We start from the raw sequence: 20,623 nt of genomic DNA, 5'->3' as shown, positions 1-20,623 counted from the left end.
GTGCTCTGCTAGAAAGTGTTTGTTTTTTCCCTAAAATGGCATCAACAAAAGGTTTGCTGTGCTGAAGTCACCATTTTCTCGACTATTAGGAACATGCAGAGCTGAATCAGAAAACCTATTTTTTGTACCACAGTTTTGGCAACTTTCAAAGAGATAGCCCATTTTTGCTCATTTCTGTGTTTTCATCCTACTAACAGTGCGTGGTAGAAACCGCTGTAAAACTCATGTGTGATCCTGGAGAGCTAAAAACATAACATACCATGTGTATTTGTAAAGCACATGTCACCACTAGGGGTATCTTGGTGCTGAATAACAGATGTTTGGTGCTACCCAACTCTATGGTACTCATTTTATCTACCTCAGATGGATGAAAGGCTGAGTAGACCGGCCAGGATTTGAACCTGTGACCATGAGGTCGAACACAGACCCCTGAAGTAGACGCATTAGTCCACTGAGCCACCAGACCTGGCTCAGACACCTGAGATAATCCACTGTGGGGTGAATTGTGTGGCTCTGACCAGGTTTTCCTCTCCAGAAGCCCTTGCAAAACTTTAACTTTGCCTAATATTGCGCACTTTCCTTGCATTTCTGTGACGTAAATGTCTGTAATCAGCAGGAATCCATAAAATTCCTTACATCCCACTTATCCAAATAAAAGCTGCCCCTGTACTACCCTGGCTGTCTAGTTTTCAGAAGTGGCAGGGCTGAGTAGGTTTTCCGAGGTGACTGCTGATCCCAGGCCCAAAAACTGCAGCTACCCTTTTTGTTGATGTTGACACATCGTGTCTTGGGCCCTGCCCTTTTGCATGCACTAGGCCCACCCACACAGATGAGGTACTATCTTGATCAGGAGATATGTGGGAACTCTGGGTGGCAAGAAATGTGAGACTCTTTGCAGATTCCAGTACTTTAAGGTATCCACGCAAGCTACCCTGAAGTCCCCCCTCATGTCTACGCTACAAGTTCACTAAAATATCTAAAGGTGGAAGATTTTCCCTAGAGTCCATGTACACCCTGGCAGAGAAAGACAAATATTACTGCACAGCCATTGAGTCCTCAAGTACACACATATACTGGTTGGATTTGGCACAAGGCTGAGTGAAAAGTTCAAAAATTACATTTTATTAATGATAGATTTGACTAAAATGGAATTCACTAAGAATAATATATTTGAAAGTTCAGAATGCTGAACCAATGACTCGCAGCCTTTGAGTTGTAAAGCCACAACTAGGCACCTACCGCTATACACACCATTCACACTCCTTTCATGCGTCACACACACAAAACCACAGTGGGGAGGGACACATTTCTTACATTTGAGGTAAATGACCAGACAAAGTACATCCCTATGAAATCCATACTTGGGTTGACCCCTGAGAAGTACAATCAGAGGTTGGGGGACAGCCCCAACCTCCTAAATCAGTCTTGGGTGGATTTCTTGGACTATTCCAGCAAGGCACTGACTGGCTGGGTATGGGGTAGCAAAGTTGATACTTAAGTTAGTCTGTACAGCTTGATCATGAGGAAGCACATACTCAATACATGTTTTACAAAGATGTGCCAGCATCTAGTGGATAGTAAGCTCACTGACCCCCAGGTTGGTCAACCAGGTGTTGGCTGTACTGGAGGATTTCAGTGCTGCCTATCTGGACAACATTGCAGTGTTCAATTCCTGTTGGGAAGAGCACTTTCAACATCTCTGAGAAGTGTGGAATGCTCTGTGGAAGTCAGGCTACATGATCAAGGCCAGTAAGTGCCAGATTGGGCAGGACTCTGTGGTGTACTTAGTGCACCAGGTAGAAATCGGTCAGCCTAAGATTGACACCATTCTGGCTTGGAAGCCCCCAAAACCCAGACCGAGGTGAGAGCCTTTTTCGGTCTCACAGGATACTACGGGAGATTTGTCAAGGGCTATGTCACCATTGTTGCCCCCTTGACTGAGCTGACTTCCTGGAGGCCACCCAAGAAGGTAGTCTGGACTGATGCCTGCCAATCTTCTGCACCTTCCAAGCATGTGTAACCTGCAGATACTTGTAATATTGCAGTTAGTTCATAGTCTCTCTGTAGGGAGGCGAATGCGATAAGAGTCCCCCCCTCCATTATGTCCCCCAATTTTAAGATCCCTATCAAATCCCAAAATTTATAGCCTTGCAATTTTACAAATTCTTTCCTTCGTGTTCCCACCCACAAAGGGGTTTGATGTTTAGCTTGGTTGTCCCATTTCATCCCTTTCTCTGCCCCTCTCCATGCAGAAATGGTCACCTGTGTTGCTGGGAGCAGGCTACTCATTCCTTTTCCTCCATATAAATAATGCATGTGGGAATAAGGGTTTAATTGAGTACGTTCTAATGCATATGTGGGGTGGTTGCTTGGTACGTGTTCTCAATCCTTGAGAGCAATTAAATGGGCCACCCAATAGTGGGCTTTGATGCCTGGTAGCAAAATACTCTATCATATCGATTCCTTTGCAATGTATGGAGCGCCACTCTGGGAGTCCCGCCATTCCCAAGGAATGTCCAGAATATCCATTCTACCTTGGTGAAAACCTCTTCTGGTAGTGTGTGGTATGCATTCTGGAGCATCTTCAAGAGCTTTAGTAGTATAATCATCTTCTACATTGCAGCTTTACTTAGATGCATCAGTGTCGGTGACTTCCATCTTTCCTCATGATCATGGAACTTCGCTACGATCCTTCGAATTGAGGCTCATGTCCCTATGTATGGTGATATCCATTCCTAAGTAAAGCTGTCTGTGGCTATTTGCTGTCACCCTGGGATATCAGATTGGTCAATAATGTGGTTCATTGGATATACACTAGATTTGTCACAGTTTATGTTATATCTCGCCTGTGCCCCATAATTCTCAAATACACCAAATAGACTGGGGAGGGTCGGCCGCGGGTTTATAACATATAATAGGATGTCACTCGCATACAGTGATATCCGTTCCTCCTCAGATGCCCCTTCGCTCTCCCAGAAGCCAATAATTATGGGGTGTGTGCATATAATGCATCCTAGAGGCTGCAGCACCAGAGCAAACAACAACGGGGATAGTGGGCACCCCTGTCTCATCCCTATCCATATCGGGAACTTGTTTGATATTTCAACATTCACTCTCACATGAGCAACTAGGTCGTAGAGCAGGTCAGTCCAGGCCCAATATTTGGGTCCAAATCCATACCCTTATTAGTGCCTGCTTCAGAAAGGGCAAAGGATGGCATTGAACACTTTTTGTACGTCAAGGGATACTTTCAAATGAGGAGGATCTCTGTCCTGTGTGGCTTCCAACCAGTTGCACAGGCAACGAAGATTCAATTGGGTCAACCTTTTGGGCATGAAGCTGGACTGGTCACAATGACTGAGAGTGGCAACGACCTGTACCAATCAATTTGCCAGGGCTGTGGCCAAACTTTTGGTTTCAATGTTCAGAAGGGGGATTGGACGATAGAAGCTGCATGCCATCTGTGGCTTGCCTGGTTATGACTACGATCATGAGGGAGCGCTCCCATTGCCTTTACCTCTAAGAATACATTAAGCAGGTGAGGACTTAGTATACCCATATTCCGCTTGAAAAACTCTGCCGGTATGCCATTTTTTCCCGGTCTTTAGGTTGCTTATGGCTACCTGTATATCTACAAGTGTGACGTCTTCTTCTATCATCTGAACCGCATCCACAGCTAAAGTCTGGATAGGGATTTCTGCGAGATAGTTTTCTATTTGGTGAGTGTCTGCCAACAGGCGCGCAGTGTAAAATGCTGTGTAGTAATGGGCAAATGAATTCGCTATTTCTCTGCGTGCAGTGTATTCATGGCCATCATCAGATTCTATGGTTGTTACCCATGGTGCCGCTACTTCCCTCCTGCTCGACCATGCCAGCAGTCTCCCCGCCTTATCCCTGACGTCATAAAATTGTAGCTGTGTGGTTTGGTTTGCAGCCTTAGCCTCTCGTTGTGCCAGCACCTGATGTTCTTTACAGAGGATTGTGACAGCACGTACCCAAGAGGGTTCAGCATGTACCCCAATCTGGCTCTCCAACTCCCTAGTATTTTGTCTTTTCTTGTATGTTACTATGTATTACGCTTTGTCTCGTAGGACCATTTTGGAAGCCTCCCAGAGTGTGACAGCTGACAAAACTGAGCCCGTGTTTCCTTTGAAGTTTAGCTGTGTATCTATCCTGATTTCAAGTGCCACCCTGTTGTCTTGAGTTTCCCATGCAATAAGTTTCCATCTAGTGTGCAATTACTTGTACCAAATGAATCTCGCCCAACAACGACAAATTAACATTACTCTGTGATATAAATTCTCTTACTGTCAATTCTTCTTCCCAAACTCAAAATATGATCCAACTAAAGGGACCATTGATGAATATGGGTTAGATGCACCCTCCGCATGCTTCGCAGGATCTTCAAGTGGATCCGCACCGAAACAAGGACGGTCACCTAGGCCCTTGTCAGCAGTAGACTGGACTACGGAAACGCACTCTACGCAGGATCCCCGGCCAAACTCCTGAAACGGCTTCAACGCATCCAGAACGCCTCCGCACGCCTGATCCTCGACATCCCTCGCCGCAGCCACATCACACCCCACCTGAGAGACCTACACTGACTCCCAGTCAACAAGAGGATAACCTTCAAACTCCTCACCCACGCACACAAGGCACTCCACAACACCGGACCAACGTACCTCAACAGCCGACTCAGCCTCTAAACCTCCACCCGCCAGCTCCGCTCCGCAGACCGCGCCCTCGCCACCGTTCCCCGCATCGTAGAGTGACCACCGGTGGCAGATCATTCTCCCACCTCGCCGCCAAGACATGGAACTCCCACCCCATCCGCCTGCGGCAGACTGAAGATTCACAAAGATTGCGGAAAGAGCAGGTGTGAGTTACTCTTGCAGTACTCCTGGCTTAAACTTGGAATTCAGGAGAACAACAGTAGTAAGTCACAGCTACCTCTTTGTGGATCAGGCCCATTAAATGAAATACCAAAGGGATCAATTCACAAAGGCATTTATAATTACTACAGGAGTACTACTTCATGCCTTTGTGAATTCGCCCCAAGATGCCTAATTCCCATTTAGTAACAATACAAAGCAGGCGCAGCCCTTTCTGTATGTACTAATTGTATGTCACTGAACATTCCAATTTTAGGGGCTTAATTCACAAAGACTTTGCTGTGACTTACTGTGGTAGTACTGTTGACTTATATTGGATCCAGGAAGACACAAGTAGTAGTATAGAACTAAGTCAGACTTACTAATAGCAAAGCCTTTGAGAAAAGGTCCTGAGTGTTTTGGGGAAATTCACAGGCATTTAGTAGAACATGAAGTAGCACTGTAGGAGAACTACTTCAGCACTCTTGAATGTCTTTATGAAGTGACCCTACTGACTTTATGATGTGTTGCAAGCATGTTTGTTGTGGTTTTAGTTAGTAGAGATAGTCATTATGTAACATGATGGTGCTTGGAAGAATAATAAGAAAATCTCACAGTTTATGAGACTTTGGGTGTAACTTGCATGAGATGTTCATGCTCATACATTTCCATGTACCATATTCAGCCTACACCCATTTCTATTCCAGCTGAACATCACATCCTGGAGAGACTACAATGAAACTTTCCAGGAAAGAGAATATGTCACAGTAAATTCCTCAGTATCTGAATACACAGTCAGGAGACCAGGGACAAACTACACAATAACAATTCAGGGCTTCACATCGGCTGGACCAGGAACGCCTTTAACCTATAGCTTTACAACCGTAATCTCAGGTAACAACTGTTTAATTTTTCATGATTGCAAGTGATGTAGACTATTGTGGGATGGAGCATTTAGGACTGTAAATATCTTATGCATATAACATTGAAAACATTTTTTGATAAACAAATGTTATTGTTTTAAGGAAGACAACCACCAAAGCATCAACAATGCAGAATATAGACATTGTCATCAATCATTGTGAAGAGCACATGCATGACCCTCAGACCCGCCCATAACATTGAAAATTTAACATCATTTGATTCACTCTAGTATGGTTACTTCAAGATTTGCAAGTGTCCTGGCACAGGTATAGTATGATTAATTACAAAAATTATCAAGGTTTACAATACATAATAGCCAGTTGATACAGCTTCATTATGAGTTCCCCGGATTCAGGTTTAAATATACCCGTGGGCGGAATCTCAGATTCTGATCATAATCGTTGCACCTAAATCTAGGGGTAATGAATTGTTTCTACTATATGTGAGAATACCAGGTCCAAAGCCATATGCTTTACATCTGCATCTATATACCCCATGAGGCCATTATTGAGGCTTGAGGTGTGGGTGGTGAGGACAGGCAAGCAGGTGAGGCGCTGGAGGAGCATTTGCAGCTGTCCCTCCACATTGTGCATGAGCAGTGTGGGTGGGGGCAAGGTGCAGAAGCTGCCCACACTAACCCACATGGGTCCAGTTTTTGTGTCCTGAGTATGAGAATTAGCACATCTGCAGTTAGAGTACCTTGTCATTCTGGGCCCAGAGACACTAGACAATTTTGAATGACCTCTACCTCACTGGGAGGATATCGCTCAAGGCCAATCATAATGGGGCTTTAGTCTTCATGTATGTATTTCCTCATACAGTCACATGCCTGACAATTGCCTACTTGTATCCTGATACACCTTGCTCCCACCACTCCTGCTGGAACATTGACGCATCCATTTACTACTCTGTGTGGAATAATCTCCGTACGGTGTTCCTGAGAATTCCTCCAAGGGGTAAAATTACACTCTTAGCTTGTGAATACCAAAACGTAGTAAAGTTACCATGGCAAGTGTGAGTTTACACAAACGTGCACGTCTACCTTCATGAATCGGGTCAGTAGTTCCTTTTAGAGTATTGAATTTAAGTTGTTCTAAATCTCTTCACTTGCTGAGTGTTTCCAACCTTGAACCAGTATTGTGGGTCTCGTATGAACTGACTTTAAAGTGCTCTGCTAGAAAGTGTTTGTTTTTTCCCTAAAATGGCATCAACAAAAGGTTTGCTGTGCTGAAGTCACCATTTTCTCGACTATTAGGAACATGCAGAGCTGAATCAGAAAACCTATTTTTTGTACCACAGTTTTGGCAACTTTCAAAGAGATAGCCCATTTTTGCTCATTTCTGTGTTTTCATCCTACTAACAGTGCGTGGTAGAAACCGCTGTAAAACTCATGTGTGATCCTGGAGAGCTAAAAACATAACATACCATGTGTATTTGTAAAGCACATGTCACCACTAGGGGTATCTTGGTGCTGAATAACAGATGTTTGGTGCTACCCAACTCTATGGTACTCATTTTATCTACCTCAGATGGATGAAAGGCTGAGTAGACCGGCCAGGATTTGAACCTGTGACCATGAGGTCGAACACAGACCCCTGAAGTAGACGCATTAGTCCACTGAGCCACCAGACCTGGCTCAGACACCTGAGATAATCCACTGTGGGGTGAATTGTGTGGCTCTGACCAGGTTTTCCTCTCCAGAAGCCCTTGCAAAACTTTAACTTTGCCTAATATTGCGCACTTTCCTTGCATTTCTGTGACGTAAATGTCTGTAATCAGCAGGAATCCATAAAATTCCTTACATCCCACTTATCCAAATAAAAGCTGCCCCTGTACTACCCTGGCTGTCTAGTTTTCAGAAGTGGCAGGGCTGAGTAGGTTTTCCGAGGTGACTGCTGATCCCAGGCCCAAAAACTGCAGCTACCCTTTTTGTTGATGTTGACACATCGTGTCTTGGGCCCTGCCCTTTTGCATGCACTAGGCCCACCCACACAGATGAGGTACTATCTTGATCAGGAGATATGTGGGAACTCTGGGTGGCAAGAAATGTGAGACTCTTTGCAGATTCCAGTACTTTAAGGTATCCACGCAAGCTACCCTGAAGTCCCCCCTCATGTCTACGCTACAAGTTCACTAAAATATCTAAAGGTGGAAGATTTTCCCTAGAGTCCATGTACACCCTGGCAGAGAAAGACAAATATTACTGCACAGCCATTGAGTCCTCAAGTACACACATATACTGGTTGGATTTGGCACAAGGCTGAGTGAAAAGTTCAAAAATTACATTTTATTAATGATAGATTTGACTAAAATGGAATTCACTAAGAATAATATATTTGAAAGTTCAGAATGCTGAACCAATGACTCGCAGCCTTTGAGTTGTAAAGCCACAACTAGGCACCTACCGCTATACACACCATTCACACTCCTTTCATGCGTCACACACACAAAACCATTCAAACCGCCAGCTGCGTGTCCAGTACAAAACAACACTCGCATCAACTAACAGCGCTAGTCAAGGGCCCATCACTTTCATATGCCAACAGGACTGACACAGCAATCACACCGTCTGGCAGCTGACGGAGTGTGTGGACTGGCGTTTGGCTAGCAATGTGCATGTTGTGACCAGCAGGTAGTCACTACACACACACCATCAGCCAAATGCCTGCTCACACACACTGCCAACCGGAGCTCGACCACTCACACCACCAGCCAGATGCTAGTTCAGACTCTATAACCGCACTGCCTGGAAGCTTGTGGAATGTGTGGACTGGTGTTTCAGTGGCTGTGTGTATGTGTGTAGTGAATTGCTGCTGGTCACTTAACACACACACTGACAGCCAAATGCCAGTCCACACACATCGCCAGCCATACACCCCCCCAGCCAAGCCCCAATCCACACACACTGCCAGCAAAGTGACAGTACACACATACCGCCAGCCAAGCGCCAGTCGAGGCATACTGCCAGACAAGCACCTGTCGCACAGTTGTTTGCACACTTCCGCAACCTCATCCCAAACAGTCACAGGTGAAGTACTTTCATCATGAATGGTTGTCAGCATGTGGACATCTCTCCTGTCTGAAAATTTTACAGCTAGAAGTTAATCACTACACAGGTCACTGCACTGTCCTGTATGAAGTTGTTTTTACATGCAAACTCTTTAGGGTAACCTTTATGGTTAGAGCGATTGTGCTACATGGAACTGTGTCCACTTTGAACAATTCCTAGAACAATTGAACTCCAGTGTAGAAGTTACCTACGTATAAATGGTGACCTCTGTTAAAATGCCCTCTACCAAGTTCCCGCACAATTTTCTCACTGACTCCAAAAGTGGACGGGCAACCAGGGGGTCAATAGAAGAATCCCCACCAGTGTACACCCTGAAATTATAGACATATCCAGTACTACTCTCAGACATCATATACGTCTCATAAAATGCCCTCTTTCTAGGATTATACAGCCTAAAACCCAAACGGCCCTTGAAAAAGACCAAAGGCTCATCCACATCTATTTCTTTCCCTGGAACATAGATCTCTGAAAAGCAATCAAAAAAATGATCAAGGACAGGCCGAATCTTGAAAGAGAGTCACAAACAGGGTGATCCCGTAATTTTTGCTGAGGCATTATCAACAAAATGGAGCATCATGTTTGCAGGAAATAAAGCAATTGCCATCAAGGGACTAGTTGACCAATATGAAGGCAGTGATGGTTTTCATATAAATCCCATCAAAAAGTTAAACCCGAGAACTTCTTCAAATCATCCAGATTTGTGAGAGTTCATTAGGTAGTTCTAGAAGGGGGCTTAAGACTGGCACTATTGTCTCTCAAAAACTGTTCAGCATACAAATTAGTCTGGTCAGCAATCTCATCCAAAAATACATTGTCCATAAACAACTGACCAAAATGTATAGGCAAAATGTCTACAGTATTGACTTTACACCCTGCAACACCACTAAAGGAAGGCTACTCAGGCTACATACACTATGTTTGGGGCAACCCAGAGCTCAGCATATCCAATGGGAAGCCTTTCAGCCCCAGGCTGCAATCCAGATTCCTCTTGCTGCATTTTTGACATATCAGTGTCCTCCTCTAAAGGAAGTACTTCCTCTGCACTGATAGTGGCTTCACCATCAAATGATTCCTCTCAGACAGAAAATTCACTGCCAGAATCTTGAACTTCATCTTCTGCCTCAGAGGCGGTCTCAGAACAATGGACAGAGGAAGATTCAAAAGAAAACCAACAACCTGCTGAGCAGTCAACCAGCGGTCAGCCATAATCCTTGCTGATAAAAGTAACCCAACAAATAAGTCAACAATAGCCAACACTCTGTAAACTAAGTAATAAACAGACTGGCTTTATCAAACAGAAAGTAAAACTACTGGAATATAGTAATTTGGAAGGAAAAGTCAATCAGTACAAAGCACGGAAAGACATATTTACTCAGAAAGCGATGCCACACACGTGCCTGAGACAGCAAGACTAAGGATCAATTGCTCCTACTTTGCACAGACACAGCAGGTCCGAGGAAGTCCCACAAACCACTCTGTGCTAAGTCAGAATAATGGGATAAATAGAGATTTCAGTGCATAAGTTTCCACTCATCCACACACCCGATACTGTATGAATATTCAATGATACACAAAGATGCACAGGAGTAATACAAACTGTATATAATAACAAATTGAAAAACTACTGAACAACTGTAAAGGCATATTGTGATTAGGACAATATCATTATTGTTTTATAGCCCTGGGGAAGTCATGAGGTGTTCCCTCACTGACGAAACACATATTGGCAGGCTATAGAAACAAAAGATGCCCAAGAGCCAAACATAATAAAAGCAACCCAAGAGAAGCAAAAAAGACAAAGTTTGATTTGCTAACACTGGACTGGTATAATACTGTTGAATCTACTACTGCGTGTGCTAGAGTTGTATGTATTCATGATCTGATCCTTCTGAATCGGGTTTGCGGAAGTAGGGTGAGTTATGTCCTCCTCTTTACTCACCGCATGTGTATATTACTTAGTTTTCATCACATCTAGTCAGATAAGTCTTTTAGCTCCAGACACCCATCATATCACCCTCTGTATAATTGTTAAGATGTGCATATTAATTCGCTAAGCGTTGTTATCTGTGTATTACCCAGTGGTGTAGCTAGGTTGCCATGAGCCCTAGTGCAAACAAAGTAACTGGGCCCCTACACTAGGGTGACAGCTTAGTCATGTTTCAGCTACCCCCCAACACTCCTCAACCTCCTTTGACAGAGCATGCATCTGCCATATCAAAACTTAGTACCATCTTCATACACACAGTATTGAATTTCCACTCCTTGGACTGCAATTCTGCAAGTCAAACCCATAATAATAAAAAGCATTACCAAAGCCTACAGGTTTGGCCCTTGTAAGTTGCATGCACACAAAAACATACCATGCAGGTACCCCACACTCATAGTTCTGCCCTCGCATAGACACACATCCCTCACGCTACACTCACACAGTCATATACCTCACTCTGCACTCACACAGGCACAACTTTCCACCTGTAGACCACTTACCTTGCATTCACAAAAGACAATGTTAATTCTTCATAGGCATGTCCCTCATAATGTACTTACAAAACATGGTGGCTATCATGCACACACACAAGCACACTGCACGTACACAGGTACACCACACACTAGGAAGGAGCAGAGTTTGGACTGGTGGTGGCATTGGAGACCCAGGTTGACTATCTAGTGCATCAGTCCACTAGTGTAATTCAAAGCTTTTGAGGTAAGCTACACTGAATGACACTCTGAGGCTAATGAGGCAAATATAGCAGTCTTTTGGTCAGACCCAAAACACACTGAAATAAACAGAACACAGGGAGCAGAAGCACAGGGGGGACCGGCCCTTCCTCACAGCCATAAGATATATAGCGTTGGTCTAGAGCATCACAATCTTCCCTGAAAGAAATGGAAACACTGTGGCATTGTAAGGCCAGTGCAAGTTTCCTTGAAAGATCTGGAACAGGTATGCTACTATAGGGCCAGTGAGTGTAAGCTTCCTTCAAACACATGGAACAAGAGTGGTACTCAGGGCCAGTGCAAGCTTGCTTCAAAAACATGGAACACATATGCTACTGCAAGGCCAGTGAGTGCATGTTTCCTTCAAAGACATAGAAAAAATGTTGTAATGAAGGGACAGCCAGTGCAAGCTTCCTTCAAAGACATGGACCAAGTATGCTACCGTAGGGCCAGTGAGTGCAAGCTTCCTTCAGATACATGGAACAAGCTTGGTACTGAAGTTCCAGTCAGTGCAAGCCTTCTTCAAAGACGTGGAACACGTACGCTACTACAGGACCAGTGAGTGCAAGCTTCCTTCCAAGACATGGAAAAAGTGTTGTACTGAAGTGCCAGCCAGTGCAAGCTTCCTTCAAACATATGAAACAAGAGTGGTACTTGGGGCCAGTGCAATCTTGCTTCAAAGACATGGAACAAGTATGCTTTTGCAGGGCCAGTGAGTGCAAGCTTCTTTGAAATACATGGAACAAGTGTGGTACTGAAGTGCAAGCCAGTGCAAGCTTACTTCAAAGACTTAGAACAAGTGTGGTACTGAAGTGCCAGTCAGTAGAAGCTTCCTTCAAAGAAATGGAACAAGTATGCTACTGCAGGGCCAGTGAGTGCAAGCTTCCTTCTAAGAAAAGAAACAACTGTGGCAATGTGCAGGATTATTTAACGCCTTCCCTAGATTCAACGGACAAGAAGCATTTCAAATTTGATATAAGTGCAATGAACAGAACTGAGGTGTACAAGTGCAAGGTTCACTCACACTCATAGCAGGATTTTCACTCACAAAACAGGTACAGAACCAGGCAGGCGTACACACTTCCCTCACAACCATGGAACACTAACCGGTCTGGTGAAAAACAATGCAAGCTTCCCTTCCATGCACACAACATAGACAGCATCTGCAGCAGCAGTCCTAGACTGTTTGTAAACACACACCCAATGTGCAGTATTTGGAAGCAGTCTAAGCTCATGTCACATGCAGCATGGGTACAAGATGGTCATCAGCAGTGGAAGCTAAGATATCCTCACATACAAAATAGCTACCACATTGGCAGCAGCGCCGTCTAAGCCTATTTCAGACACAGAGTACCTGGATTAAACTATAGAAGATTGATCACTGAAGGCTCGAGCCAGGTGTTAGACTCTGGTTCAGCTCGAGGTCCTCTTGAGCCCTCAAGCCCAAAAGGAGCTGAGCTTTCTTGTGGCTTCTGCCTGATACCCACAATCTAACCTCATATATCAAGAAAGAAAAATAAAGCACTAAAACGTCAGTCAAACAAGAGCGAGAAAGGCATACCAATCCAGTGGCTGAATTACGGAGTGAGAAACTAGAAAACGTGTTTAATCCCAGATTGGCCACTTGATCTAATTGTGTGGTCCTAGTCAAATATTCTATTTTATCGTACCACCTATTTTCTTCATTATCGTGTATGAGAAAATCTTGAACTACACTGTGTGCTGTACAAAAGTCTCACTTCTTTGTCTTAATTGATTATAATGTTTGCTCCATGTAAAATAAGAATATAGCCCACATATACCATGCACATGACAACTGACATGCATTCTAGTTCACTAATGGTATTGTTGTCAGAGTAAGGTGTGGGGGCATGAATGTTTCTAAGTTCATGTTTAAAAACTATCCCTTTTAATACATGTCACTCAATGCGGTGATATCATCTGATGTCCTTAAGAGATACACTTTGAGAAATGTACTCTTTTTGAATTTGGAAGACACTGTATCATATTTTTACATACTTTTTGTTGCAATATTTCCGTGCCAAATGTTCCCATAGCTTAACTCGTACCTGGACTCTTAGAGCCAAGATGGGCTCTTAGATACAAGACAGACCCTTACCTTGGCTCTCCCTGTTAATTTATTGACTTGCCATCTTTACTACAGTACTGTGTATACCAGTTACTCGAGTTCCCCCTCTCTCGGTATCTTGCTCTTAGGAGCAACATCTTGTATTCTGAGATTCTGGCTAGTTTCCATGTGTCTCAGAAGGACAACTATTCCTACTTCTGGTTTTAATAAGGATGAATTACACATTATCAACCCCAAGAAATAGTTTTAAAATTACCTGTTTTTTAGCAGAAAATGAAGCAAACAACACTCACATCATTCATTTTCTCAATCCCAGCACTCTGTTGTAAGTAATTCTATGTTATTTTACTAACTGCCATCGTCTGCCCTTCACTGGTCAGGCTGAATGTATTGAATAATGTGACTGCCTAGTCCTCGTTTTCGTCATCAGAAGCCACTCAGCAGTATGGGCATAGCTTAGTCTATGCCCATGCTGGCATCATGCAGGGAGGGGTGAATGGTACACTCTGCATTTACAAAGGTGGGAATGCCCACTGCACGGCCATTCACTACGCGTGCAAAGAGGACTTGGCAGTGCCCTTCAGGTGCTTCAGTTGACGGTGCTGCTTGGAGTCCGTCCCCTGCAGCTGAGGGGACCGGACTAAGCTAACAGCAAGCTCCCAGTGCTGTAAGGGCTCCTGTGGCCTTAGTAGGCAGAGCTGCTGGAACAATGATGTTAATGATGCAACATTGATGGTGCTGCCACCATCACTGGACTCATAGGGATTCTGAAAAATCTAAGGAGGGTCAAACTGGGACTGAAAGTAGGCCCAGGCAAGAACATAAAACTGGCACCACCCTTACAGGCACATGCATCCAAGGAAAAACCGGTCGCAAACGGGCAGATTCTCAGAATCTGCCCCTTTGCGACCGGTATTTTTGCATTTGGGATGCATCATCCCAAATGCAAAAATCGCAATTTAAGGAATCTCTAAATTGCGATTACTTAAATTGCGATTACATTTAAGGAATCCCAAATTGAGATTCCTTAAATGGAATGCATTAAAGTATAAAAATTAGCAATTTCGCTATTAGGGGGAGCAAATTACCATGAAGTTGAACTTCATGGTAATTTGCAAAAACTTTGAAAAATGCTCTTTTGTGCATTTTTCAAAGTTTCATGTTGCGCACACACATGCCCTTAGAGCATGTGTGTGTGCAACATATGTGCACAGATCAATTTCAGGGGTGCAATAGGGTGTCATTTTGACACCCTTGCACCCTTGAAATTGCATGAGCTATTTGCTAGTACCTACTGGTACTCGCAAATTGCTCATGCAATCTCCAAATTATTCCTATGGGCTTGGAGGCCCATAGGAATGAATGGGACGGCATTCCTTAATTGCGACTCGCAATTTGCGAGTCGCAATTAAGGAATGTGTAGGAATCGCTATTTTCATAGCGATTCCTACATGCATAGGCTTTTGCAATTCCTTAATTGCGATTCCTTAATAATCGCAATTAAGGAATCGCAAAAGTCTTTGTTGATGCATGTGCCTGTTAGTGAATTAGTAAGCCAAAAAAGTGGGCCATGTTTCTAAATTGGGGTGGCTTTGAATTTGTAAAGACACAGTGAATAAGTGTTTAGCATGGTATGGAAGAGTGCCTGGACTTGAGCTTCAGCAGGCAGTGTTTAAAATCAGGGAAATCCACAGTAAAAACAAGCCCAGCTGACCATAAAATATATCTAGATACAGCCAAAACCATCCCACACACCTACTTGTCAGACCAACTCTTCGTGCACTGCTTGATTGCCCTGTAGGCCAGTCCCTGAATCCAAGCATCGCACAAAGAACAAGGGTCGCAGATGAGCCACGCCCATTCAGCAGTACAGTGGTAATGGTGTTGAATGTAGCTGGTGGTGTATTTTAGGCGCACACTCTCACATATATATTACTAAAGTATGGTGTGGTAGACCACTGTCATTTACAGAAAGCACTTTTTCCATTAAAATGACCTCTAAAATCGTACAGCGCTCAAAAAGTGGAAATTGGCTTTCAGCAAATATTTGTCATTTGTGTATCAACAAGTAAAGTGTTTCGAATTGTTTTGATCATATTAAAAGTCTTTGTTTCCATTAGACTTTAGTATTAGAAAAAAAGTGCTTTATTTGTGCTTTCCTGTTCATATATTTTAAAATATTTGTACTGTTCATTTATAGGTCATTACATTTTGTTGTGTGTTAGAAGAAATCAACATCCTTAAAGCCCTTCCTCTCATACCAGCAAGATGTCCACAGTTCACTTTACAAAATCCTCACACTTTGCAGCAAGCGAAAGAAAAGTAAACACCGGTCTCCATGCTAAAAGAATAAGCAGCAATCTGTTCGAAGACTAGACTGACATTTGACTGCTGTCCTTGAACACACATCAAATGTGACAAGCTAGAAACAAAATGTAAAGCCATCTTTCATGCTCGTTCACCTTTGGAAGTCCAGCATGGTGTCCCTCTGGGGAAGCTGTGACACTTCCAAAGATAAAGATGATAAGGTCTGTTTGCTCAGCCAATGACTGTCTTCTGATTTTGCTTTTGTTATGTTGTGGCGGCTGTTGATTCTTCCTTATTTTTTTATTCTCAGAACCGGTCATTCCATCCTTCATTATCCTGAAGGAGTACAACATCTCTGCTGCTGAAAAGGTGGTGGTGCTACTTCTGCACCCTGTGCCTGATATCCATGGGCCTATCAGGTAACTGCCCGGCAGATACACCTATGCTGAGCTCATTGGAATTGTAAAATAACTGTACACATATTTTTTGTGACACAATTTATTTTTAGGTGCAACTCAATGCCCTACTGTTGCGCTGCATTGCTGTCATTTACAGTTTAAAACCAGAAAATAGGTATGAATATGTACAAATTCTTATGGATTTACTTAAAAGACAGTAACAAGCCTATGATACAGCTCTTCTTCTATAGCCTCAAGCATCTCATGAAGCCTTTATAAAGCAGCCACCAAAGAAAAGTGTCAGCTGAGGGTACAGAACAAACAGTTTACCCTGCCTTTAGAAATAAACTTCATGATTGAAATAAACACTGATAGTGAGAAGATGATACAAAAATGTGCTTTTTTTCTTTTTAAGTCGAGCCTAGAGTCAGTGCGCATGTGCTACTCTGCTAGACTTGCTGTACTGGAGTATGGAATAGAAGCCACGCCCACTCTCCGCCCATATTTGTCAATGGCTTGTGTCATTGTCCTTCATAAATGCTGGCTTCTGATTCGTAAATAGGCTTGTTAGTCCCTCCTTAGTAACGCCTTGTCTTCATTTGTAACCTACCATTCACAGTTCACAGTGTTGGCCCGCCCTGATTTCACAAAGGTTTTTTTATCCCTTTTACCCACTACTCATGTGCACTTTCACATCACGCTTTACTCTCTGGTCCTGATGAAGCGGCATTGGTCTTCGTGACCACCTAGGCACGAAACATGTTGACCTTTTAGTTACCTAGGCACATTGCGCCTATTGGGGTAACAATTAACCTTTGGGTTTTTTATTCTGACAAGGGTACTGTCACAGTAAACACAACTCTCTGGTAACCCTTAGCCAGTTTTATCCTTGCAAGCACTAACTCCGGCAGTTCGCAAAAGATCTCCGCAAAAGCGACCCTTCGGGGGACCCGTAGGGCATTGCAGCGCCGGCCTGACGAGGAGCAACTGCCTGATGATGAAGCATGACATCCTTCGGGGTTTGTGAGGGCAACAAGAGGCAAGACGGTGGGTTCTAGGCCTAGGACCTCTCTATCTGTCTTCTTTCCACTCTCTTTTTCCTCTTAGTGAGTGGGTGTCACACTCCACCCCTCCTCCGGAACAGTGTCCCCCCGTTTTTGGATTTAGCAATCAGATGTAGACCTTCGCATTCTTCAACGAAAATATTATGATCAAATTTCATCTTTTTATTGCAACACTTTGTAGGTTCCACATTAATATATCGCACAGTTGATAATATAGGTTTTAAACTAAACTTGATTGACCAAACACCATTAACACACGTCCATGACGGAATTGGAAGAGGGTGCGTTTCTTTGTTCTCGTTTCTTGCGACAGGGGCATGCAGATTCTTTTTTAAACAAACGGAAAAATGAACTGAGTTACAAATGCGAGACTGCAACTGTCGAGTCATGTTTATATGTAACTAAGAAATTGGCAACGACTTCAGAGGTGGTTGTTTTAAAAAAAATATGTATATATATATATATACATATATTTTTATTAAACAAGCTCCATTGACAAAACATTAATCTGTACAAAAGCATGCACATCTGAGATCTGACTCATGATGACTTTCACACATTGTAGTTTAGAAGAACAGGGGATCAGGTAGGGTGTGAGACATCGTATACAAAGCGGGTGCCTAGCGTCATTCCCGGTAATGTCCAGCACCTGTGGAAAAGAATTATAATCAGGCAATCACTTCACTATGGTCATTCAGAGCCCCTTCGGCCTCTTCATGGCCCTCTAATGTCCCCCTATATACATGCCACTGTGCCTACACCTTCTCCCATTTCTTGGTACACCCTCTGCTTTTTAGACTGTTTCCTCTGCACTGTGACACCAGTCTAAGTCCGTCTCCCACTCCGTGACTGAGGGATGGAGTGGCACCCTTAATTATAAGCAGAAGCCATTTTGCGTCTAGCAGCACGTCAGTTCCCACTGCTCTGGCCATTATTGGCGATACACTGCGCCAAAACTGCGCAATCCTTGGGCATTGAAGTTGAAGTTGAAAGGGTTTTATATAGCGCTCTATTACCAAACGGTTTCTTGGCGCTGCAGAAGGAAACTGAGAGAAAAAAAGAGGAGTGAGAATTTAAGAAGAATAGGCAGAGGAGAAAAGATGAGTTTTCAGAGCTGCTCGGAAAACCAAATAGGAGGGAATAGACCTAATTGCCAGAGGGAGTGTGTTCCAGAAAAGGGGGGCGAGTGTGGAAAACCGGGAGCCACCCGATTTCTTCTTGCGGAATCGGGGGACAAGCAGAAGGAACTGGGTAGAGGAGCGAAGATTTCTGGCAAGAACATATGCATTGATCTTGGATCTAATGAATGCGGGAGCAGTGCCAGCAAGAGACATAAAGGTCAGACAGCCCATCTTGAAGAGCGAGCGCTCCCTAATAGGGAGCCAATGGAGAGTCTTAAGCAGGGGGGTGGTGTGACTGAACTTGGGGAGCCTATAAATAAGGCGAGACGCTTGATTTTGGATAAGCTGCAGGCGACGGCCCTCGCAGGCAGGGATGCCCACATACAGAGCGTTGCCATAATCTAAGCGAGTTAAGATCATGGCCAGGATAATGAGTTTAAGGGCGTGGACCGTGAAGTAGCGCGAGACTTTCCGGATGTTTCTTAAAGCCAGAAAGCAAGAGGAGACTACCGAGCTTATCTGGGGACGCAGAGAGAGGTCCTGGCTGACTTTGATGCCTAAAGTTTTAACAGATGCCGATGGAGACGGGGGGAACCAAAGGTGGGAGGCTAGAAAGCAGGGGACCAGGGATTAGAGGGACCACCGATGAGAACCAGCTCCGTCTTATCGGGATTCAATTTTAGTTGATTGAGGCTCATCCAGTTGTAAATGAAAGTAAGAGTGGAGTGGACCCTGGAGACTGAGTCGGGAGAGGACGAGAGGTTGAAGATGAGCTGGAGGTCATCGGCGTAATTGAACACCGTGACCTCGATATCCTGTAGAGCAGCAATGAGGGGGTGTATATAAAGGTTAAATAGGAGAGGGGAAAGGGAAGAGCCTTGGGGTACCCCGCAGGAAACAGCACGGGTAGGTGCAAGAAAGCCTTCCAAACGAACGGCCTGAGTACGGCCTGCTAAAAAAGAAGTAAGCCAGGTCAGGGCCGACCCCTGTAGTCCGGCGCCCCTGACACGGTCGAGAAGGATGGAGTGGTCGACCGTGTCAAAGGCGGCGGAGAGATCAAGAAGATCTAAGGCCTGGGGGGAATTGATGTTGGCACTACGTCTGAGCTCATCAACCACTGAGAGGACAACAGATTCCGTAGAATGTGCAGGCCGAAAGCCGGCCTGGTGGTCCGCCAGGAGATGATGAGCCTCAACGTAGGTGGAGAGTGAGGAGGTGATATGGCTCTCCAGGATCTTACTCAGGAGTGGGAGGAGTGAAATTGGTCTAAAGTTGGAGGGGGCAGTAGAATCAGCGCCGATTTTTTTTTAAAATATGGATTACCGTCGCTGCTTTGAAAGCATCAGGTACGATACCTGAGGTAATAGAGGTGTTAAGCAGGGTTATAGGAGGGGCTGGGCAGTGGGAGAAGAGCTCCCTTAGAATGTGTGCAGGGCAAACGTCAGAGGGGGAGCCAGTTTTGACTTTTCCCAGGAGAGTACGGAAGGCCTCTTCTGAGATCAGGGGGAATTGGTCGAGAGAGGAAGGGGGCGAGGGCAAAGGAGGGCAAGAAAACAAAGGAGGGGTCATGGGGATGTTCTGCTTTATAGTGGCGATCTTCTCAATAAAAAAATCATTGAGGGCACTCCCACAGAATATGAAGGAAGGTGCCCTCTCCCTGGCAACCCCTAATGCACTGTGGTGATAGTGTCCTTCCCATCTTATGTAAGAGTGTTGAAGGGTAATAGGAGCGATGTAATAGCCTAAGCTGGACCAGTCGGAATGTACCCGTATCGCTATCTCCCTTGGGCCCTGGAGCACCTCCAGCCACTCCTTATCTTCTATATTACCCAGGTTGTCGGTCCAAGCAGCCCTCAGAGTTGTCAACGGATCTGGCAGGTTATTCATAAGCTTCCGATAAATTGTTGAGATTGCTTTCTCAGGGACGGGGTCAATAAGTAATCTGCCCTCTAAGGTGGAATGGTCCGGAAGGGATGTCAGTAGTGTATGCGTAAGCCTCAAGTAATGAATCCTCTGGATTTCAGCCAGGTCAAACTCTTGTTTTAGATCTTCAAACGGCAG

General features: G+C 44.4%; 1 protein-coding gene across 1 annotated transcript in view; it reads left to right on the top strand.

Moving 5' to 3' along the window:
- Nucleotides 1-20,623, top strand: part of LOC146863793 (sushi domain-containing protein 1-like) — a 192,040-nt gene that overhangs the window by 55,874 nt on the left and 115,543 nt on the right. Inside the window, exons 2-3 of the mRNA XM_085636828.1 lie at nt 5,579-5,765; nt 16,290-16,398. Coding sequence (XP_085492954.1) covers nt 5,579-5,765; nt 16,290-16,398 — 296 coding nt within the window. The remainder of the gene's footprint in view (nt 1-5,578; nt 5,766-16,289; nt 16,399-20,623) is intronic.

This window comes from Triturus cristatus, chromosome 2_1 (assembly GCF_964204655.1).
Source record: "Triturus cristatus chromosome 2_1, aTriCri1.1, whole genome shotgun sequence".
NCBI lineage: Eukaryota > Metazoa > Chordata > Amphibia > Caudata > Salamandridae > Triturus > Triturus cristatus.
The sequence above is the reverse complement of the archived record's forward strand: the minus strand, read 5'-3'. Positions and strand labels throughout refer to the sequence as shown.